The sequence below is a fragment of the Lepidothrix coronata genome, unplaced genomic scaffold (genome assembly GCF_001604755.1).
Source record: "Lepidothrix coronata isolate B3197 unplaced genomic scaffold, Lepidothrix_coronata-1.0 Scaffold8, whole genome shotgun sequence".
In the NCBI taxonomy this organism is placed as follows: domain Eukaryota; kingdom Metazoa; phylum Chordata; class Aves; order Passeriformes; family Pipridae; genus Lepidothrix; species Lepidothrix coronata.
In genome coordinates, this window is record NW_016690188.1 from 4,472,646 (window position 1) to 4,495,685 (window position 23,040).

General features: G+C 42.8%; 1 protein-coding gene across 2 annotated transcripts in view; it reads left to right on the top strand.

The window, feature by feature from the left end:
- Positions 1 to 23,040, top strand: part of COL17A1 (collagen type XVII alpha 1 chain) — a 62,851-nt gene that overhangs the window by 26,870 nt on the left and 12,941 nt on the right. For both annotated transcript variants that reach the window (XM_017840288.1, XM_017840296.1), the window contains exons 3-36: positions 527 to 571; positions 1,376 to 1,474; positions 2,969 to 3,106; positions 3,466 to 3,513; positions 4,444 to 4,479; positions 6,074 to 6,121; positions 6,541 to 6,684; positions 7,514 to 7,657; positions 8,391 to 8,462; positions 9,431 to 9,502; positions 9,851 to 9,916; positions 11,156 to 11,317; positions 11,630 to 11,707; positions 11,847 to 11,891; positions 12,479 to 12,628; positions 13,068 to 13,280; positions 13,869 to 13,907; positions 14,856 to 14,882; positions 15,359 to 15,385; positions 15,869 to 15,931; positions 16,164 to 16,268; positions 16,760 to 16,822; positions 17,470 to 17,505; positions 17,647 to 17,700; positions 18,073 to 18,108; positions 18,308 to 18,343; positions 18,765 to 18,827; positions 19,164 to 19,199; positions 19,578 to 19,649; positions 20,008 to 20,034; positions 20,705 to 20,740; positions 21,272 to 21,307; positions 21,533 to 21,613; positions 22,590 to 22,625. In XM_017840288.1, coding sequence (XP_017695777.1) covers positions 527 to 571; positions 1,376 to 1,474; positions 2,969 to 3,106; positions 3,466 to 3,513; positions 4,444 to 4,479; positions 6,074 to 6,121; positions 6,541 to 6,684; positions 7,514 to 7,657; positions 8,391 to 8,462; positions 9,431 to 9,502; positions 9,851 to 9,916; positions 11,156 to 11,317; positions 11,630 to 11,707; positions 11,847 to 11,891; positions 12,479 to 12,628; positions 13,068 to 13,280; positions 13,869 to 13,907; positions 14,856 to 14,882; positions 15,359 to 15,385; positions 15,869 to 15,931; positions 16,164 to 16,268; positions 16,760 to 16,822; positions 17,470 to 17,505; positions 17,647 to 17,700; positions 18,073 to 18,108; positions 18,308 to 18,343; positions 18,765 to 18,827; positions 19,164 to 19,199; positions 19,578 to 19,649; positions 20,008 to 20,034; positions 20,705 to 20,740; positions 21,272 to 21,307; positions 21,533 to 21,613; positions 22,590 to 22,625 — 2,433 coding nt within the window. The remainder of the gene's footprint in view (positions 1 to 526; positions 572 to 1,375; positions 1,475 to 2,968; positions 3,107 to 3,465; positions 3,514 to 4,443; positions 4,480 to 6,073; positions 6,122 to 6,540; positions 6,685 to 7,513; positions 7,658 to 8,390; positions 8,463 to 9,430; positions 9,503 to 9,850; positions 9,917 to 11,155; positions 11,318 to 11,629; positions 11,708 to 11,846; positions 11,892 to 12,478; positions 12,629 to 13,067; positions 13,281 to 13,868; positions 13,908 to 14,855; positions 14,883 to 15,358; positions 15,386 to 15,868; positions 15,932 to 16,163; positions 16,269 to 16,759; positions 16,823 to 17,469; positions 17,506 to 17,646; positions 17,701 to 18,072; positions 18,109 to 18,307; positions 18,344 to 18,764; positions 18,828 to 19,163; positions 19,200 to 19,577; positions 19,650 to 20,007; positions 20,035 to 20,704; positions 20,741 to 21,271; positions 21,308 to 21,532; positions 21,614 to 22,589; positions 22,626 to 23,040) is intronic.

Consider the following 23,040-nt stretch of genomic DNA (forward strand, 5'->3'; position numbering starts at 1 on the left):
ATTGTTTAACCAGATGATTGCCCTGTGGTAGCATTTCTAGCCAGTAACGTGGACACTGGAAGCTGCTTCTACCTCTGATATCAATGCCCTGTGTAGCCTAGAACATGTTCTTTAGATATCTCTTTGGGGCTTTGTGTAAAACAGAGGATAATTTCCTGCTGGCTGTATGGGAATTAACTAGTAGAAAGCTAATAAGGGGTCTGACCATGGGCTTTGTGGTTACAGCCATGGCTGTGGTTCAGAAGTGCCTAGAAATAATAATAGTTTCATGTTTTACAGGGATCTTGTAAAGACAAAAATCTTTCATAACAGTGATGTTCTCAGAGATAGAAAGACCTGCAAAGAAACACGGCATCGTGTGCTAATGCAACCACAGTCCCCAGGCAGTGTGGTCTTAAGGGACTTTTATTTAAATGAGTTGGTCTTCTTTGGCTGAGTCATGCTCCTGCATGGCAAATAAGTAGAACATTGATCTAGTTTGGCTATATTAACATGCCATTACATCTGCACCCTTTTCTTCCCTCAGTTATTACAGAGACTGTAACCACAAGACTGACATCCTTGCCACCCAGTAAGTATTTTCAGTCATTGCATTACTTCTGCTCAGTGTTCTGTGCCTCTCCATGCTATTTGTCTGCATTATATCCATTATTTCCATAAATCCCTGGATGCACCAGGTCTCAGTGCATAAAGATTTGCACTCAAAGAAAAGCAGTTTTCAGGAAAGCCTTTCCCAAAATACTGGTTACTGTGGAGAAGGAAGAGTATGTGGCGAGCTGTCTGGGTATTATCAGAAGCAAAGCCATATACTCCACTAAGACTGGTAGACCAGACTCTCCATGGATTTAAGTCCAGATATAGAGTCTGCAGCCTCCTCTGCTGGGGTTGCAGTGTATTATTCTCCTGTCATCTTACCCAGTTGACAACAGTGAGTGAATCTTTTTGGGTAATATCAGAGGTCACAGGTCATTTCTACCTCTGTAGGGAAGTACAAGCACCAAGTAGGGAAGAATCCTCCGTACTCTTTATCCCACCATGTTCTTCATTAGCTTGCTGCAGCTGATTTGGAAAGGAATTGCACTATCATTCCATTTATGGTGAGGGTTAACAGAAGTATCCTTCAGTCTGTGTAGGGAGCAAAACTTTACAAAGTTTTTTTTTTTGCTTTTCCCACTTCACTGGGTATGGAGTGGGAATGCTTGTCTGCTCTGCCAAGACACTTCCCTGCAGCTCTGATCTCTCACCAGACATGAAGCTGTACTTGTAATTGAGTGTGTGGACAGCTTTGGGTCCCTTCTGACTTGTCTTGCAGTGTCTTTGCTATTCTTATCTTCTGCCTTGAGAGAATGTCTCATTTTGTGCTCATCTCTTTCAGAAGGAGGGAGCAGCAGTGGGCTCAAAACATCATCCCACACTGGAGGGAGTGGAGTGGAAAAGAGGTCTTACACCCATGGCAGCAGCTACGTGACCTCAAGTAAGGAATGAAATCATTGCACAGTGAGGAAACAGAGGGCAAAGACAGCATAAATGGGCTGAGGAGATATGCAGAGCAGGGAAGTGGGATGAGCCAGAGGTAAGGAAAACAAGGTTTGTGAAAATAGAAGTGGCAAATACATACTCAAAGCAGAGGTATTCCTTCCCTAAAGTTGGGTTTGAGGATGGGTGAGTAAAGGAGAAAATTCCCATTTTCCACAGAGAAAAACCTGATTTCAGGAGAACAACAACAAAAAATGCCATTCCCACTGTTTCTAAGAAGTCATTCAGAAATTGAATTTTCCTTCTTACGTTTTTTTGCAAATCACAATCTTTCTGACCATTTCTGTTCTAAAGACAGTTTTGATTAATCTTTTTATTGGTCTTGCTGAGGGTAGAATATTATTAAAGAATTTCCTAGAAAAGGTTTTCTTGTGTTTGTGTGTCCATGGCTTTAGCACTTTGTACAGTCTGCTAGATTTTCTAGATGTGCTAAATCATTATATGCTGCCTACTCCATGAAAACAGGATTCTTCTCTGACAGCATTCTTTGCCCAGCTGTTAGATTGTCATAGCAAAAGTTTCTAAACAATAAGGTTCCTAGCCAGGTATCTGACTCACCTCCCTGTCCCCTGTTACAGAACAAAACAAATCCTTGTAGAGGAGAAAGTTGGCAAGAAAACACTGTTGGATACACTCTTATTGTAGGGATGGGTAAACAATATCCAGTCTGATCCTGCTGATCAGCATGGACATGTTGGCCCTTATTACAGGACTCCCTTTTTGCTGCACTCTGATCATACTCCGGTGTTAGATTTCATACAGGAGTGTGAACACAGCTATGGCTGCTCAGTTCTTTCTCCATAGCACTGATGTGAATTAGGAGGGAAACTCTTTCCTCCGTCTAAACGTAACAGCTAGTAATCACCTCCAGGCTGCCTTGGGCCTGATGCATACCTCAGTCACTCTTCCAGAAAATGGGCCAACTAAGGCATGTCTAAATGTGAGTGTGGATAGTTGTTTTGGAAGGGAAGTGGACTCATCTCTGCTTTCCTTTATCTTGTGAACTGCATCCTTCAGCGCTTTGTGTTTGGCTTAACAGTGTCCCAGTTTTTGTAGCCTGTGTCATGTACCACTTGAGTTTACGGGTGGATCTATATCCAAACCAAAACCCAGCACCATTCAGAGCTAGATTTATTTGTGCTCGAGGGAGATGGCTCACTCATCCCCCTAGGCAAAAACCTGCTGTTGTATATAGCATTGACAAGATTTGTTTTGAAACCACAAAGATAACGAACACTCCTCTCTGCACTGAATGCTGGGGACAGCCACAGTTAGACCCAAATGTTGTTCTTGTCCATCTCTAGTTGTGAGGTCTCAATGCAAATCTGTCCAGCTCAGAGACTCAGGGCATCCAGTGTGTAGAGCCAAGGGCTTATCAGTCACAGTCACAGCTGTGACTTATCTTGCTGAGGGCATGTTGTTTTAACTGTAGGTGGAAGTGGTAGATTGAATTCAACATCATCATCCTCTGGCTACAGACAAGCCCAGTCTCCCAGCTCTACTCTCACCAAATCACCTGGCTCGACATTTGAAAGGAAAACCTATGTCAACCGCCATGCAACTTATGAAGGTACCACAGAACACGCCACAAAAAGGAGGCCATGTGTATTGCACTCTGAGGGCACATTAATGCACATTAATGTCCCCAACAGCACAGGAATCTCATTGTGGTTTTGCTGGGAAATAAGCCAGCAGGGACACATTGTAATTATTAAGTCCTGTTTATGGTAATGCTCATTCCTAAAAGGAGTTGTGGTATATATTGTTGAAAGACATTAGCAGCTCTTTCATATGATCCTGAATAGCTCTTTTTTTAAAATGGAAATGTTTGCTGCCCACTGGGGTTAGACAGTTGCCAGGAAGACATGTTCTGAAAGCTTTTAATGATCTTGTGCAAAGTATTAATTAACACATTTCTGTTCTTTGCAGGGAGCTCCAGTGCCAACTCTTCTCCTGAGTTTCCCAGAAAAGATTTTGGTATGTTCTTTTTAGAGCTGTTCCTCTGAATGTTGTGGCAAGATCATGTGAATTGGTGACTACAAAGGCTTTTTGCACATTGCTGTGACTTGCTGTACCTGTGCTGTCTCTGTACTGGGCAGTCAGCGCAGCTCTGTGACTTTGAAGGAATTATTTGGGACTTACATTAACAGCTGACAGCCAGGTCTGTAGCTGACATATTTGAACGGAGGGTGCATACTGTGTGTCTGCTACTCTCAACTGCTTTTGTGATGCTCCCCATATGACATAGGACATGGACAGGAGAACACAGTCATGGGATACTTTATAGCATTCCCTCCATCCTTACCCTCTACCAAACTGGGAGAATAGCTGCAAGAACAGACTCTAGGATTTTGAGCCATTGCTGGATATGCTCTTCCAGTTGCTCTTTTCTAGAGTTCAGTGAGTATAATATATGGAAATATGAACAGGCTATCAAATCATACAGTTACACTGAACACTGGCGGCAGGTATGAGCTTGCCCTGTCCAAACTCTGAGCTGCTGATTTTACTCAGTGAAGATAATGAAACATTATGATCAGGCCATCTTTCTGGCTCAGAGAGGAAGCAGAGTCTCACAGCACTCAGTGTTGGTCAGTGGGGTAAACAGACCTATTAGATTCCTTTTTTCTATTTGAAATGAGAGATCACCATCTATGAACAACATTTCTGTGTAGAAAAGGAAACAGCAGCTGGTCCAGAAATGCTAAAGGTGCTACTGATTCTTCAAGGTATCTTATGGTCTAAAGGGAGCCTGGTAAAAACTCTAAGAGTTCAATTGCCCCAGCTGTGCCCCAAGAAAAGTTACTGTCTGAATCTGAGCACTCTGAGCAAGATTGGTGTGTTGCCTTCCAGAGATGTCACAAGCAGTAAAGACTAACACTGCTTTTTTCTCATTGCTGTTCACAGCATCTACCTCCACCAGAGGGAGAAGCCAAAGTCGAGGTGAGTGACACTTTTCTTTGAGAAAGCTTCTTTTTTTCTTCAGTGTAATTCAGGTGTGTTAAATGGACCCATTCTTTAGCCGGAATCTATCAGTCCACGTAGAGCAGTCAGATGAGGTACGTGAATTTACACCACTGCAGATGTGAGCCATTTATCTGTAAGCAGTTGTTTAAACAAGCCTGGTGTGAAAATTGACCCTGTTGAAGGTCGTGGTGGTTTGGAGTGTGTCAGAAAGGAGGATCTACTTGGGAACCTGGACATCTGAGGCCATAGGACATAGTCTTCTGTCTTTCTGTTCACTACAATAAACTTAGTCCATCCATACTCTGGGACCTACCTCTGACATATTTACAGTAATTACATTCATGTTTCTCCCACTGTGATCTGTCTTGCAAACCATAAAGCCATACCCTGAAATGATATCATGCTGCTGGTAAGGAGATGGGGAGGAAATTGGGGAGTTGCTGTGGTCTGTGTAGGCAGCTCACTGTAAATCTCTACATTGTTTAAATCATTCAGTTCTTCTCATAATTTATTAACAGTGTTGGGGAAAGAAGGATTATATTAGTTTGTAAGAGTATAATATCTGTTCCCAGTTGGTTGAAGAGGAAATTATGATGTTACTTTATCCAAGTTAATTTTAGCAGTAGATATAAATCAAAGTATACTCTTGCACACTGCTCCTGCAGAGTGTCACATTTCCCAATTATTCTGCCTCAGATTGTCACAGTCTCCTCTAGCACACTACATACCTGAACTCCCATCAGAACTAGGCCATACATAATAGAGCAGACACCAGAGAATCAGGTCCAGCTTCTCATATTACTTCAGAAAATAATTCTAATCCATCAGCTTCTCCACATGAATGCCAAGATAGTGTTTCTTTTATAGTGCATGCACTGTCAGATTTCATCTTGAGAACCATGTATCACATGTCCTGGCTGGCTACTTTGCTTGTGGGAAGCAAGCTTAAAGAGTTGCCCCAACCAAATCATATTAACTTTGTAGTCTTTTGTGCTGGACAGAAAAGGTCAGTAATAATGTTGAGTACCTGGTGATAATGTTGGCTTAAAACTGGCCTGGTTACATTCAGTGAGCCAAAAGAGAAATCAGCACATGATAAGAGACTAAACCATACAGCCCATTGCAGAGATGGCAGTGTGAATTTTACCCAAGAAGTAATAGGGAATTTGTGTATTTGATAAGCTTCTTTTGGCTCTATAGTTTTTTCTTCAGAAGGACAATAAAAACAGTATTTATGCTGAGTGGGGATATCAGTGTGATTGAGGACTGCATAATTAGGCCTTCGGTATGTCTGGCGATAACAACAATATTGACTTCAACAGAGGCCCTCAATGAGTGAAATGAGTGGAATTTTAAGTAACAAACTGTGACCCCAAAACAAAAAGTCACCCAAACCAATTTACAACCAATTCACATGGGCCATGAGCGCTGCTCAGATCAAACAGCAAGACAGCAAGATGGATCATAAACAGCAAGAAGGAAGGCATTCATTTCAGCCTGAAGATTCATTCCAGCCCAGGGCACAAATGTATCTCACTCCATATTCATGATCTGCTCTTTATCTTCCCAGAGAGTGAAATACGAGTCCGGCTGCAGAGTGCATCTCCCTCTGGCAGATGTAAGTGCCATGGCTTTTATTCCAGGGGTATCAGGGATAAGATAGAGGATGTTGCTGCTAGGGGTATGTCTGCAGTGTCTCTGGAACCCAGTCTTCATGATGACAGATAGCAGCATGTCATTCTCTTTTTCCTGTCAAGAACATTAATTTTTCTCCCCTCTCTGAACAAGGAAGCATGCTGTGGGCTGGGTGGTGGTCTTGCAAAGATGTAATTTTACTTAGTCCCAGAAGCAAGGCTGTAAAAGTACTTAGTCCCAGAAACAAGCCTCTGAAGCTTTGTTATTAAGTGGCACCCCCAGAAAGTAACAACTTCATAGATACTCAGGTAAATTCCACTGAATGATTTATCCAGAGCAAGATTACAGATCAGTGAAACAATGGCTTTTGGGTGACTCTGGACCCTTGTCTTTTCCTGCCAGGGACAGAGTTGGATGACGTGAAGCGTTTGCTGAAAGGAAGTCGATCAGCCAGCTGCAGCCCCACACGGTCACCATCAAGTACACTCCCGATCCCAAAAAAGGCTGTGGTGGAGACAAAGATGGTCACTGAGAGCTCTCAGTCAGGTACTTGGCTATTACTGATGTTGCAGTAATTCCAAGGAGTATTTGCCCTAAAAAATACTCAGTTGCTAAGAGCATTCAGGTAAGAATACATGATCTCTGTTCCAGACAGAGGCAAGAATACAGGAAAAGGGTCAGAATGCTGAAACACTGTCCAGATGTTGCCATAACAAGATAGGGTAGCTTTCTAGTGACTAGTCTAAGTTCCATAAATATAAACCCATTCCTGCCGTGACCAGGTTTAATTCAGAGGTATTTCTGGCAGAGATAAGAGCTCTAAGTGAATATATCCGAGAGTGATTTGATCTCTTATCTCCAAGCAAGATGGAGATAGCAATGAAGACAAAATTTCAGTGAGTGTTGGATTTATTGGCAACACCACTTTATAATAACTCATTAGGAACTGTACTGTCAGAACAAGGTGGAATGGCTTCAAACTGAAAGAGAGTAGGTTCATCTTAGATATTAGGAATAAATTCTTTACTGTGAGATTGGTGAGGCAGCAGCAGAGGTTGCCTAGAGAAGTTGTGGATGCCCCCAGTGTTCAAGGCCAGGTTGGATGAAGCTTTAAGCAACCTGGTCTAGTGGAAGGTGAATGATCATGCTACCAGGTCAGTCTTTATTCCATTGGTTAAAATTTGGGTGGGCTGTAATCAGCTGACATTTGAGGTCAGTTACACCACATTAACTTGGAGTCTTTGTGTTGATTCCACGAGGGTGATTCAAATTTAAGGCAGATGAAATTGTTTGCCATATAAATCTGCAGTGCATGCTAAGCCACAAGCCTGGTCTCATTGAAAACACTTCTGTGTGTTTGTTTGTTTGTTTACAGTGTCAGGGACATATGACACAACCATACTGAATACTGCCCTCCCTTCATACATGTGGTCCTCCACTCTGCCTGCTGGGTCTTCCCTTGGTGGATACCATAACAGCTCTTCCTTGATCAATGCCATGTCTCACTCCACAGGATCAGGTATGGATGATCCCAGCCTGGACTGCCTAGGTTTGAAGGATGTAACTCTACCCTGAAACTGGGTCAAAAGCAGTGTTTGGTTTTTTTTTGCACTGCAAGAACTGAAATGATGGAAGAATTGAGATTGCAAGGGATATGCTTGATTTTTTTCTGATTTTCTTTTTGTAATTTGGTGCTCTCTGCTTTTACACTGACTGTATCTGAAAATCCTTCTTTGTGAGGATCTATTGTCCTGACTGTCTGACTGTTGCTAAACTTTGATGATAGTTTTATCAATGAGGTCAAGCTCACATTCCCCTTAAAAATTAGTTTCAGACTCTAATTAAATTGGATTACCTGGCCCATTGTAAGAGTGATTCATACACTGAAAATGTTATAAGGAAGAGTTGAGTGTGCTTATACCTGGTAAGGCCCACTTTTAAATGCTGCATTTCCCATCTCTGGAGAAAAACCACACAAACCTTTATCATGGCATACTGTTGAAAGTTTTGCTTTCTCTCACTGTAACATGATTGCAACTTGTTTGAGGTAAGAGTTTTTCCTGTTTGTCAGTTCAGTAAAATGGTGGTTTGTTGTCATAGTTTTCAAGATTTTTCCTCTGTGTAATTATTATGCATTTTCAGTAATTGCATTTCCAAGTTGAATCTTAATTTCTGTGACTGTACCACTGACCTTTGGGTACTGGATTTCTTATTTCAGAGAAATAATAACATTTCACTTCCTCTTTTTGCAGTTTTTGGTGTTCCAAATAATCTGGCTCCCAGCAATCATACTCTGAATGCAGGCCTGAGCTCTTCCTCTACAGGTCAGATTTTTCTTTTCTTCTCTTCAGACTTTGACAGCAACACATTTCTGGCAGACATGTGCAGTGAAATAATGCCTATATCCCAGTTTCTCTCCTGTTCCTCATCTCAGTGTCAGCAGCTTGTCTGCACACTCAGTTATTCAGTTACGGTGGGTTTATTCTGAGTTGACCCAGTCTAGCTGCTGTTAGCTCCTGTATATTTTTGTCTGGGAGGCAGGGAAAAGTAGAGATTTTCCAAGGGGAATTGTTTGTCTATTGAAAGACACCTGTTAGGGCAGCCTGTTTCTTCCCTAGAATAACTCAGGGCAACACTTTAAAAAACAAACTCCCATGTCCTAGTCCATAAAGGCCCACTGCTTTGCTGTCAGTTTTCCCTGTAATTTCCCTTTGCTTCACCTGGCTCACGGCTTCTGGCAGACTCTCTTCAATGTCACTAAACCACGTTTCTGCCTTTCACAGTCACACATTCTATGTCTGCACTGCACAGTGCCATCATGCAGGGTCTCTGACTGCATGATGAGCGGGGTGTACAAGAGCAGTCTATACAGTGATTCTGACACCAAAGGGACTACCTTCCAAGCTGTTTGCTTGTCTCTGGGCAGTAGTTTGACACATACAGTGTACAGGTATCTCCTTAAATTTCCCTTAGTCAGTCCAAGCCAGTTTGCTGAATTTTCCTTTTTCCCAACTGCCCCACCTGCAAAAATGTCCATGCAGCCATGAGAATAGCCTTGTAATATAACTCAAGATAATGTTTTAAAATGGTCACCATTACTGTCCTGGGCCAACAATATCAGTACAGCAACGTGATCTAAGGAAGAAATGGTCAGGCCTGTGATGCCTCCAAACAGCTGGTGAAATTTGTCGGGAGAGGTCATTATTATCACTGGGTTTGGTTTGGTTTTAGCCAGAATACCACCTGTACTGTGGGATTCCTATAACTGCCATTGCAATGTTTTTCTTTGTAGTGTTTGGAGTACAAAACAACCTGTCTCCAAGCTCTTCAGCCGTGACCCAGAATACTACTGCAGCCTCCGCAGGTCAGAAACAAAGTAAGCCTGGAGAAAGGGCCACCAATGTGTGATGCCTTCTCCCACCTTTTCTGTAGTGACTAGAAAGTTCTTATTGACAGAAGATCCCTCATTACCATCTTCTTGGTGCGATATGAAGGGATACTGAGCAATGTTTCCTCTGCTTTGCATGTGCAGGAACAGCTCCCAGTGCCTATGCACTAGAGATTTGCTGTCTAGGGAAGCCTTTGATTGTTTGAGTTGTCCTAGGTATGCTGAATGAGAAAAGATTGTTGAAATGGTTTGCAGCCCAAGGTTGGTGTGTGTAGATCCCTTGACATCCTTCATCTTTGTCATTCTTGAATTTCTTCATTGCAGCATATGGGATGAAAAACACTTCTCAGAGCAACACCATGGCAAGCACTGCTGTGTCTGCCTCAGTGGGTGAGTGTGTCATTTATAGCTGCTTGGGTATGGCCTTGTACATGCATATCGTAATAAAAACAATTAGAGATTCAACCGACTGAGTGACACTCAGGTGCAAAACTTGTCAGTAGCCAAGTCTCTACCAGTATCTTTCTGAAAAGAAAGTGAGTCAAAAGTTAAGAACGAACAAATGAGCTGATTTGATTCAGATCTCCCCCATCCTGTGATAATTTGGATTATTTAATTGCAGCTATTTCTGTTCAGCAGGCAGGAAACTGGATAGAGGAGCATGTACTTCATTTGAAGCCAAAACATTTGCAGGGTTGCTCTTGAACATAATTTTGCAATAGTACCAGCTTCAACTACTCAAAACCAAAAGAATTGACTTACATGTTATCAGATTAGGGTTTATTTAATGAGAGAAGTTGAAGTCTTTCTAGTGCCCTTTATCCTTGAACAGTTGAAATTCATCTTTTCCGTCTCTTTTCTGCAACTCTGAGTTATAAATTACTTTTCTTTTTTTTTTTTGTAAGGAAAGCCAAGTTTGTTTTGTAACCCAAGGACTCCCAAAGATGAGGCTTAAAAATAGGTGTAAAGACCACAGAAGTTATGATAACATTTCTAACAAAGGTTTGCTCCAGGTTTCTGCTAGAGTAATGGAATAATACTGTTCTGGTTATCTTGATTTTCTATGTTGTGTCAATTTGTGTGCAAATTCACATTTGTACACCACGCCAGGCATACTTTATAATGCCTAGTGGCACAAGAGTGACCACAGTGATGGCTTTGAACCTTGTTTGGCCTGTGCCAAACCTCAGTAAACCGTAGTTTAATGTCTCCTAACCCTGCCTGGCTCCCAAGTATGTGGAGGGCTTTGTGCTTTACAGAGTAGCTCCTCAGCTTGGGCTGTGCTGGCTCTGCTGACCCCTGGCTGGATTTCTGTGATTCCATAGTAAGTGTGTTTGAGAAGTGGAGAGGTCATTCAACAAATCGCTCCCATATGTGATTGAATTCCAGATGTTCTCCGTTCCTGGTAGCAGTTGCTTCCCTGCTAGTGAAATACACATCTCTAAAGAAACCTAGTGACGTGCACAGCTCTCAGCTTCAGGGACCACTGTGTCTCTCACAGGGTGCTCATAGTGGTGGCAACCCCAATCACAATGTGACTACCTATTTTAATGAACCAAAGTGGTGTGGCATGTAGTTATGAACTCACACTCATCTCCTCTTCTTTATCACCTTTTACCAATATTCCAGGAGGAACTGTCTTGAGCTCCCAAGGAGATGACATTTTACGTAAAGACTGCAAGTTCTTGCTGCTGGAGAAGGAGAATGCCCCAGCAAAGGAGATGGAGCTCTTGGTCATGACAAAGGACAGTGGCAAAGTCTTTAATGCCTCTGCCACTGGGCTTAATGGAGGTAACTTCCTTCTTTTGGGACGTGTATATTCTGAGGGCAGAGAAGTGAAGTTCTGGCAGGCAGTTCACCTTTAACCATGTCAGCTGCAATCTGGGTCTAGCTTTTGCATTTGAAGCACCAGAGCATGCTGTGGATATTTCACAAAGCTCAGAAGCTTTGAGAGCAAAAAAACTAGATCTGGTTTTAACAGGCAGAGCTATTGTGTCTTCCCAATAAAAATATGCATTTTACCTATGAAAGAACATAGGCCTGGTTCAACTTCCGATGTAATGTTTTTAATTATATTTGATTCCTATTCGGGATCCTTTGCAGATGATACCTTGAAGAAGGAGAAGCAGGGATTTTCTTCCTCTTATGCTGCAGATACTGGCCTAAAATCAGATGCAAATGGTAAGAGTTTGGCCCTGTGGAAATGCAATAGAATTTTTCCCTTTTGTCTCCATTACTACCATTCCCTTTCAAGCCCCTACTCTAAGTTTTGTCATGTAAAGTAAGATTAGTAAAATCTCTTTTACTGTTGTTAAAACAGGAGGACTGAAATCCATGCCAAAAAGAGACAAAGAAACTTATGCAGGTAAGTGACACAACTCAGACTTTCATTGAAAGAAGCACCAAAGCACAATATACAAAAAGCAACTGTTCCTGAGGGACATGGGTGATCTCTGTGCAATGATGTCAGAGAGAGGAAATATTCAGGAGGCTACCAGAGAGATTGGTACCAGTGGTTTGATTCTAGATGAGTGGGCAGTTGAGGTAATCTTTTATTGCTAGAGAAAATCAGATAGCAGACAGTTCAACTGCATCCTGCTACTAGGACAGATTTCTGGGGAAGAGAGGGCTCAGACAGACCATGTTGACTATTGAGCCATTTTTGGCTCAAATCTGTCCAAAAGATTGACCCCCAAGCAGAGAATTTTTTTCAGCTGTTATTTTAAAATGCACTAGGTGTTGTGTCCTGTTGGAATTCCCTTTGGAAATACTGTTCCTGGCTTCCACAGGGATTAGAATTACACTCACCATATTTGGAGTGTGGTGTAAAGATTTTTTTTCCTAGCCTTTTGTATAATGGATTAGAACTTGGTATCCTTATTCTAAGAGATTCTTAACTCTGAAGTCAAGGAACTCTTCATTAACCAGGAGACTGTTCCTTCTCTCTTCCAGAAATACGAAGTGGTGATGTGGGGGGTGCAATTGGATCAACACCATCCTGGTGTCCCTGTGGTTCCTGCTGTACCTGGTGGAAATGGCTCCTGGGTTTGCTTCTAGCCTGGTTGTTTCTCCTTGGATTGCTCTTTGGACTCATTGCTCTGGGTAAGAAATAACTGAGGAACAAAATGGTGAATGGGATAGAAAGACAGAGGATGTAAGCTGGCAAAGAGGCCAAGCACCAGAGATACCGAGGCAGAGAACTGAGGAGCACATTCAGCTTGATGGTGACTGCCACTAAGATATTAAAAATGGATAGAAAGAATGGATGAGGAATATAAACCTTTGATGAGGAGTTATCTAGTCTTGGGGTGAGCAGGATAGGAAGGCTCCTGAGATCTGAGGTCTTACAGCTCTGGGACTAAATTGCCATTTAAACTTCAGATATCCCTTCTAGGAAAAAAAAAGGATACAAAGAACTCTGCAAAACTTGTTGGCCATAGCAATCTGACACAGTGTTGCCATGTCCCTGCTGCTAGCAGAAGGTATTTCAGACCTGCTTATGTGGCAGAATATTCCCTAGCATTTTCCTTTGACCTTCCAGCGGAAGAAGTGAGAAAGCTGAAATCTCGTGTGGAAGACCTGGAAAAAATCAATGGTGGCCTCCTGGCAATTAACCAAGGGAATTCAAAATTAGAAAAGGATGCTAGAATAGACTTTCTTCATGGTATCTCACCCTCCTCGACCTTCCCTTATGAAAATGAAGAGTCAGTCTGGTTGATGGTGAAGAGCAGACTGAACAAGGAAATGGAACGAGGTGAGCAAATTCAATACCTGTGATGCTGCATGAGACCAAATGATTTCAAGGGGAAAGGGGGCATTTGCTTGCCCATGGGCCTGAAGACTAGAACTTTTTGAGTTCAATGAAGTCTGTCAAAAGTAGTGTCCTCTCCTATCCTCAGAGACAGACTATGCTGGATCTCAGGGTGCTGCCTCTAACATTGGTGGTGCATCCCTTAAATCCAGGAGAAAAGGGAGAAGAAAGAAAGTTGTAGACATGCCATCCTGGGCCAGGATATATCGTGTTTGCTGTAGCAAGTGTGTTTTCCATTTTGGAAAACCTATAGAGAAAAATGAACCCACACCTTTTTTCTCATGCTACCTGGAAAGATTATTTACTTCCATTTAGCAGAGGATGGAAAGAAGTTGACAAAAGACAAGCCTACATTCTCCCATCTTTCATGGGTTTCATGGATTCGTAAAAACAAATTTACTGAGGAAACTCACAAAGCCATACTGTGCTGCCTGTAGCCTCAAAATCCAAATAGGTGGATCCTTGTACGTGAAATGAGTAGCTGCTCTCTTGTGTAATGCACTCTAATAGCCCCTTCACTTCCTGTTACAGGCTACTTCCGAGGGGAGAAAGGAGAACGTGGTGAGAAAGGTACAGCCATATAGTCCTTCTCTTCCCTTGTCCGATTCCTTGGCTCTGGCAATGCACAGGTTTGGGGGGGATGTTGCCACAAGGGGCAAGTGGCAGTGAGAAAGATGAAGATGGTTTATGCTTAAACAAAAGGAATCATAGAATTGTTTAGGTTGGAAAAGACCTCTAAGATCATGGAGTCCAACTGTAAAACTAACATGGCCAAGTCCACCAGTACATCATCTCCCTAACTGCCACATCTACGTGACTCAACCACTTCCCTGGGTAGCCTGTTCCAATGCTCCATAAGCCTTTTGGTGAAGAATTTTTTTGTAATATCCAATCTAAACCTCCCCTGGTGCAGCTTGAGGCCATTTCCTCTTGTCCTATTGCTTGTTACTTGGGAGAAGAGACTGACCTCCACTTCACTACAACATCCCTTCAGGGGGTTGTAGAGAGTGATAAGGTCTCCACAGAGACTCATTTTCTCCACCCCCAGCTGCCTCAGCTGCTCCTCACAGAATGTGTGCTCCAACCCCTTCACCGGCTCTGTTACCCTTGTCTGGACTCACCCCAGCACATCAATGTCCTTCTCGTAGTGAGGGGCCCAGAACTGGAGACAGCACTCGAGGTGCCTCACCAGTGCCAAGTACAGTGAGACAATCACTCCCCTGGTCCTGCTGAACTAAAGCTAGTTTTCCATGTAAACTGTAGAGTCTCTGATCCCGTGCAAAACAATATAGGAGGCCAAATCTTGCATTGTGCCAATATGAAAGGCCAGATTATGGTTGTCACTAGTGGGATGGGTTTGATCCTGCACTATTCAATTATGAAGTGTCCCTGTTTACCCTTAACTCCTTCATGTTTCAGTGAAGGTGGGAAAGCAACTAGAAAACCAAAATGAATGAGTAGTCATAGGAGATATCTCCAGGATGTCTCCTGATTCAACTTTTTTTGTGCTTTTCTCAGGTGACATGGGAGTGCAAGGTCCCAAAGGTGAGTCTGGAGTTACATGCTTTCTCAGGTAGATTGGCACCCTGCCATAAGGTCTGGGTAGCAAACGGATTTTTGCTACTCCAGAAGTTGGAGAAGCTGATGTTAGTTATGTGTTAGTTCAGATATTGTTGTGATGGTTGGGGTTTTCTTCTCTTCTTCTGGGCAAAGAAAATTTTAAGAGTTCATAGTAGAAAAGAGAACAGATCTCACTTTGAATTTAGAGCTTCTTTCACCTGGATGAAAGTCATTCCTGAAGCCAGGCTCTACCTGGTTTAATCACAATGTGAAGCACAGAGTGCTTCAGAGGATTTTGCATGGTGTGAATGATTCAGTTCTTTACATAAATACAAGGGAGACAGTAAAACTTGTAAACATCCTAGGAACATAAACTACTTTTATGGAGGTGAGGGTCAGCCAAAGTGACAAACAGGGAAGACAATATTTCCCACTGACTGTTTATTTCTTTTTCTCTACAGGAGACCGAGGACTTCCTGGTGTTCCAGGTGAGCTATAGTACAATTCCCCTTTGAGGGAGGACATTTAGTGACATTACTGTAGGCAGGAACAAGTTTTGCACTGCAGATCTACCTCAGGGTGGTTCACTAAAGAGTCAATATTTAGCATAGACTGTATCACTTGATTAATATCTTGGTGCTGAACTACAGATGCACCTTAGAGACTTGGTTACAAGCAAGGCCTTGGCCAGACTTCCACTTAGTTGAACATGCTGAATTAGGGGTTGTGAAGATCCCCGTCTACCACTGAAAGAGTCCTACAGCTGCATAAGTGCTTAGCCCAATTTCCTTGTGCTTGTATATATTGTGTTCTTCTAAAGACATCCCTGTTCAAGTGCCCACCTTCTGAGTAATGTATTCTTTACCTCAGCTGATTAATCCCTCCAGGCTTCAGGTTCTCCTGATTTGCGTATTATTCTTTCATGGTACAGAGTCAAGAACTCTGAACAGTTGTTGTGTTTTTCTTTCCAGGCATTCCTGGTCCAATTGGGCATCAAGGACCAGAAGGACCAAAAGGACAGAAAGGCAGCATGGGTAAGGCTTTCTGTCAATGCTGTGAGTCTTTCACAACTGATTGACAGTGGCATGGGAATACAGGCACGAGACTGGTGTGACCATTGCCTTCCCCAGTGGAGGTGGCTGTGAATCCTTTTGCCTCCTGTAGACACTTTATTTTAAAGTGTCTACAGGACACTTATATATATAGGCCTTATATATAAAGGCCTCCTGTAGACACTTTATTTTACATGGCATTTGTTTCCTGTAGGTGAGCCTGGAATAGAAGGTCCCATGGGACAAAGAGGTCGAGAGGGTCTACCAGGGCCTCGAGGGGAGCCAGGACCACCTGGATTGGGAGAAAAAGGAGACAGAGGTAGGAACCAGGTGTCTTGTTGCATAAAGCAGGGATGGACAAAAGCTGGAGTTTGCTTCCAATTTATAAAACACCTCAGTGGCAGAATTTGATTTCATTATTCCAATCCAGATTTCACATCAGACATTTCCCAGCATAGATGAATATGGCCTAAAGAATTCTTTATGCCAAACTTATCACGGGTAAACAAGGGTTGTTTTGGTTTGCCAGATCTGACAGTCAAGTTTGAGTTTGATAGAACCAAAAACTCTTTACTATAAAGATTGTCTTCTTCCCTGTTATCCCAGTCACCAAACTGGGGGGGCTTGTCTTGCTGAAGCCCAGGGAGCTCATATCTTTTTCTTGAAGAGTACGTGCCTGTTTGGGTGTTTTGAACCGACCAGCAGATTATTCATGACACTTGCCAGAGAAAGAATAACAGGAGATGGGATAAGGAAAAAATGGGAGTACAATTATATTCTACTGTGACTGTTCATGCTCTTATTTTGCAGGTGCTATTGGTGAGCCAGGTCCTCCTGGGCCACCTGGACTCCCAGGTTCTGCTGGCCTAAAAGGTAAATAAGAAGATGGAGAGAGAGGACCTAGCAGAGTGGTTAGGAGTAAACGAGCTCCCCAGCTTTCCTGTTTCACTTGTGTTACTCTGCAATAACCAGAAAAGTAAACTAATGGTCTCAGTTTAGATAAAATTTACTTTAGTAGTTACACATAACCTTTACAGCAATAAATTCTTGGAGATTTTTAATGAGAATGGGGAGTGGCAGGGAAGTTTCTCAAAACACCACTCTTTAAGGTGTGTGATATTTCCAGCTGTTTTTTTCTTTGCTTTCAGAAATAATAAGGTAAACTCCATTTCTCTAACAAGCTTCTAAAGAGTTACAGCTCTGCATTCCATGTAACTGAGATAAAAATTGTACTGTAAAAAATGGGTCCCATGTGAAGCACAGATCTCAGCATTTCAGTCAAGATGGAAGGATTGTGTCTCTTTAGGGAAAAACACTTCCTCAATATCACAAAGAACTAAGTTCTGTAAATTCGTCCTGGTTTTGAGGATGCCAGTGATGCAAATTCTTCCAGTGACTGGGGAAATTCCAATCTGCTAAACATCTATTGGGTTATGGATGTTCTTGGGCAAACCAAAATAGATTTGTTCATTTTATAATTGTGATGTTACTGAAAGAAAATCTGTGTTCCTTATTCACAGGTCTGATGGGTTCTCCAGGCCCACAAGGTCCTCCAGGTGAGTGCTGCATTCCTTTGCTATGGCATCTAGAGACTAGGGAAAACAAAAACAGAGTGACAGCTTCTCACAGTTTTTCTGCTTCAGTGATGAATTGTGGTGAGTTGGATGAATTAAAACCCCCATTTCATTTTTGTGCAGGTCCTCCTGGCCTACAAGGATTTAGAGGAGAAGCGGGTCTCCCAGGTGCTAAAGGTAAGTTTCTCTTCCCCTGCCACTTACAGCAGCACTGGCTGATGTGCTTTGCTGGCACTGCTTTGAGCAGCAAACTTGATCTGATTTTGATGCTATGGGCAAACAAAAGCATAAGACTGAGGAAAAGAGAGAAGAAACCAAACTTAGTGATTGCAAGCAAATATTGAGAAATACAGGAGACACAGAGGTAATAGAGTAGTCTAGGTGAGGAAATGCATTTGATGGATGGAGCTGTATTGAAGGAAAGGAATTTCAGTTTGAGTTTGTCTGCTATCAGAGGATCTGTATTCCCCATGATTTTTCTTGATGCATGAAATTTCTTTCCCTTATGACTTACAATTACTATTCTTCAATCCTCAATGTGTCTTTCAGGTGAGAAAGGAGCCAGTGGACCTCCTGGACCCAAAGGTATGTTGATCAATTTGTTATCTTTTGTGGTTATTTTCTTTAGATTCCTTTAGATATGGGTACTGTCCATGGGTACTAACCCTATCCTTCTTTGGCTTTTTCTTCTGTGCTCTTGTCAGAAAGCAGACTTTATTTTCTCCGATGGAAACATTTTACAGTGAAACAATATCACATAATCCTTCCCTTTTTCATATCACAGGTGATCAGGGAGAGAAGGGTTCTCGTGGAATGACAGGTCAGTACATTGGAACTGTTACTGGAGTAACAGCCTATCTAATATACATGTGCATTATTTGAGTTTTCAAAAAAAGTATAGTCCAGCCAATCCCAGTTAGCTTTCTGAAGAAGTATAATGATGTTACTGATTGTAGGAGTTTTATTTTTACACCCAAGTAATAAACAAATAGATCCCATTCTTGATTCCAGTAATCTTGGTAGCGATCTTTGTATTTAGCTTTAGGGAAATCCTCCCTCTCACACCCTGTATTCACACATCTCTTGAACTTTTCTAATGCCCAAAGACAGTCATGGATCATGAGTTCTGAACATCCTGTCAATACTGGTTTTCAGTTGCAAAGCAGAAAATATATCTGACAGTCATAAATTGTATCTTCACCAAGTTTTGTTTGATTTATTTTCATACTATTTTGCTACAGGTGAACAAGGCTCAAGAGGAATGCCTGGACCTCCAGGAGAGCCAGGGGCTAAAGGACCTGCAGGTGGGTAACAGAAAGCAGTTATATTTATATGTGAGGCAATGTCACTGCCACCCAGAGTGTGTTTCTGTGAGCACAGACAAGGAAACAATACAGGTGTGGCATCACACTGGTTTCTCTAGACAGCTCCCAGTAGTATGTGCACTCAGAAAAGGTATCCTACAGTTAAGTTTTACATGAATGTTTTCTGGATCTTCAGTAACTGCAGCCAAAGTTTCTTTCAGATGCCACATGATGAGAAGCCACTCCTATGTTTAGGGCTATGCTCCACTTCGGAGGAGGATAGGACAACTGTGATACTTTTTCAGTAGTCCCTGACAATCTCTTTCCTTTGAACAGGACAAGCTGGCCGTGATGGACAGCCAGGTGAAAAAGGTAAGGGATTCCTTGGAGGTAGAAGTGCAGGTACTTTCTGACTTGGCGGGAGTTGGATTTCTAAAAGGGGTGGGAGAAAGATGACAGCAGATTTACCTTCTGGGATCTTGCTGTCTCAGAACTGTAGAGTCAACCATGTAAGCATGGAACTGAGACATATAATGGAGCAGACTGTGAACTTGTGAGAGAGTTCTTCTCACTACAGAACTCTTCTGTCATTGATGTTCCCCTCCCAAACACTGCTGCTGGAAATGGCCAGGTGGCTGTGAGGATGCAATGGGTAGAAAGTGCTGCAGCACAGCTGGTGGCCAAGCTTGAATGGATTGGTAGATTGTAAGTCAGTGACTTCTGTCTTGTTAATGATTATTATATCTGTAGGTGAACCAGGTCTTATGGGAATGCCAGGTGTCCGAGGCCCTCCAGGACCCTCTGGAGATGCAGGAGAGCCAGGTAAAACATACAGAGAACAAAAATGCTTTTAGCTCAGTCAGGAGCACAGATGTCTTTGTCAACAATTTCCAGTCTTAATTTGAATTTAAGGCTGGCAGAGGATCTCTGTACTGTAAGATGGTGATGAAAGGAAAATACATGGGAATCTAGACCCTTCATGGTCCCAGGATTATACACACTGCAAACATCAGCTGTTAGGAGCCAACCTTCAATTTACATACCAGTTGCTTGACCAGTTTGCAGCACTTGTGAATTGTGTGCTATAATTTCATGTAAATGTAATCTTTTTGTCCCTGTCTATCTTTTTCACACTTGAAATTTGTTTAGACACCTTAGAATTTTTGCCTTTTTCTGACAGGTCTCACAGGACCCCAAGGACCACCAGGTAGGCTTTTCCACTGTATTCCAATTTATCAATATTTATCCATATCATTTGGATATGGGCTCAGAAAACTCTTGTAGTTTTCCCTCTGGACTGCTCAGGGCTTCCAAAGTGATATCTCAAGGTTTCTGTATCTCCTTTGGCTTTTGAGAAGGGTTTTGTGGTTGGTGTATAGATTTTGAGCAATGCAGAGCCTTGGAGTGTTGAAAATCTGCCTCCCCCAAAACATAATTTTCGACGAATAACACGTTCCCTGTGCATCACTGAAAGGTCCTTTTAATTAGCTGCAGAAACAGAAGGGAGAGTATGTAGCAAGAGAGGTGAAAACAGGGGGTGTGACATCTGTAAGCAGTGGTGGTCTGGGAGGCAGTTCACCAGGGAATTTATCCAGGAGCATCAGGACAGGTAGCAGTACCTGAAAGAAGCTACAGGTAAATCTAGGGAGCAATGTCATCATCTAGGGAGCAGTGGGAGCAGGGAAGCCCAGGGACACTACCACCTCAGTCTGTTCCTCCACATGCTGTCAGGAACATGCTCATAATGCTGAAAGCCAAGATATGGAATAGGGAGCTCCTATAAACCCACAGGTGAAACTCAACTGGGGCACCTGGAAGAAGTACAGCAAACAATATTTGTACTAACCATTTTAAATTGTTTGTCTACCTCATATCAGGACTTCCAGGCAACCCAGGCCGACCAGGGGCTAAAGGTGAGTTTTGTTTCTTCCCTAATGCTCCTTTTCACTTATTTTAGCGAGGATTAGCTGCTCTGCTGGCCAGTGCCCGGATCAACAGTGGCATCTAGTGGCTTTGGGAAGGGGAGGTTTGAGAAACACGATAGCCATAGCTTCCTTGAGCATACAGGAAAGGCAGGGAGGACACCTGCTGAGGGCTGAGTCATGACAGCTCTTCACTGAGAAAACCTTAGCACGCCTGGTTCTGCCCTGAGCCTGTGAGTGTGATGCCTGGTGGCTGCAAGGGAAGCTGTGTGCCTGCCTCAGATAAATCAAGACCTATTGCCTATGCTGGCAGATGTTGTGCTTGCAAAGCTGATCAGAGGATATCTCTGGATTAGCTGGGCTCTCTTACTTCCCCCATGACCTTCTAGTGCTATGACTTCTCAGGCAAGAGATCAGGGGCAAAGAGAACAGAAATTACATGTTTAATAACATAATGTCATTGAGCTAGTTATAGATCTTCCCCCAAAAAGAAGCTCATCTTTTGTCTCTTTGTTTTCCTAGGAGAACCTGGAGCTCCAGGAAAAGTCATAAATGCTGGTACGTAGCACTGTGTGAGTTCAAACACTTCTGCTTTTGGAGATTTTCTCTGGTTTTTGTTATGCATCCTCAGTTCCTCTCAACCGTGTGTCAGACTTGTACTGAGGCTCCCTGTGTTGGGAGAATACACCTGTGATAGATGTGGGATTCCTTAAGCATAGATTTGTTACACATGGATGTGTGCAGATAACTGTATGCGTGCAAATGTATGTGTTTGTTTTTCAGAGGGCTCATCAACTATTACCCTGCCAGGCCCACCAGGTCCCCCAGGCCCACCTGGCCCCACTGGACCTCCAGGTGTTCCAGGTGAGGAAGCTGCTCCCCTGCTGTGGATTTTGCAGGCAGCTTACATTGCTGTGCATCCAGTTCTTATTTTAATGTATAACGTTCATGGTCTCTGCTAGACTGCCCTGTCTGGGAGGCAAGATGGCTCATGGTCATCACCCTTCCCTGCAGAAGGACTAGGGTCAGGCTGAGTTAGGAAGGCAGCAGCCTCAAGGGAGAAATGGAATAAGATCACAGGAAGAAGGACAGCAGGGAGAGACAAGAAGATGAAAAAACTGGGCACACTGTTGTTATCCTTTGATCTGATGAGTACAAAGTAGTGATATGTCAAATCCAGTGAGTAGAATCCAGCTCTTTTGCTGCTCAGGAAAGCAGGCTTGTGTCTGATCCCTTTCCTGGCACTGTTACTGAAATCAGGAAGTGCTTGTTTTCCAGTCTTAGCTTTCAACTCAAGACAGCAGAATTCCCTCATGAGCATCTGGAAATCTTTCAGACACAGACACACACATACTCTGGCCATGCATGAGCTCAGTCCTCAGGTTCCTCTGTCCCTGGTCAGACACTGCCCTCCACATGCTGGTGTCAGGAAGCAGAGTTTCTTAGCCCTGGTTCTCAGGACACTTCTGTGCCTCTTCAGCTCTATAGCTGGAGCTAATCCTGGTTTGGTAGAGCCAGTCTCAGTTTGCAGCAGAGAATGCAAGAGGATGCCTGTTGCATTTCTGTTGTGGTCAGTGGCATTCTGCTTATTTCCCCAGTCTGAGAGGCACCAAGCACTTTAACTGCCAAATGATGGAAAATAAGTATCTTTTCCAGAGCTTCAAGTAATACATGGAACATTGATTCATTCATACCCCATAGCAATTTCATTTAGTTGTATAGAAAAGTACATTATTTGATAGTCTTAGTTCTTATAAAAGGGTATTGATTCTTTCCTGCTACTGTAAAATACAACCAGGAAAACCTAACGAAACCCATCGTTTTTTTCCTTTGAAACCAGGTCCTGCTGGCCCAGCTGGTCTCCCCGGACAGCAAGGTATCATTGTCCATTAGCTTTGATTATGCTTCTTAAGAGAACGGAATTCGTTAGTTTTCCTTTGTTTCTAATTCTCTCGGCCCTTGGCACATTCCTTTTCCCTTTTGTTTGCAGATTTCTTCCTTTCAGTTCATTTTTCTGTGTTATTTGGCTTAATTAATCTTGTGAAGAATTTCTATTGTTTTTTGTTTTCCCAGGGGAAGAAGGAGGGGGGTAAGAGGGTGGTAAGAGCCAGAGTATTGTGGATGCTGCAAATGTCTGTTTTTCCTTATATTATTTTTTCCAAGGGCTGGTATTTCTAAGGCACTTTTCAAGTGCAGTTGCCTCTCTGTGATAGGGGATATAGCCCAACTGGATACCTCCTGCCATTTTGAAAGGCAGGAGAACAAACTAGAGCCCAATTGGGAATAATGTC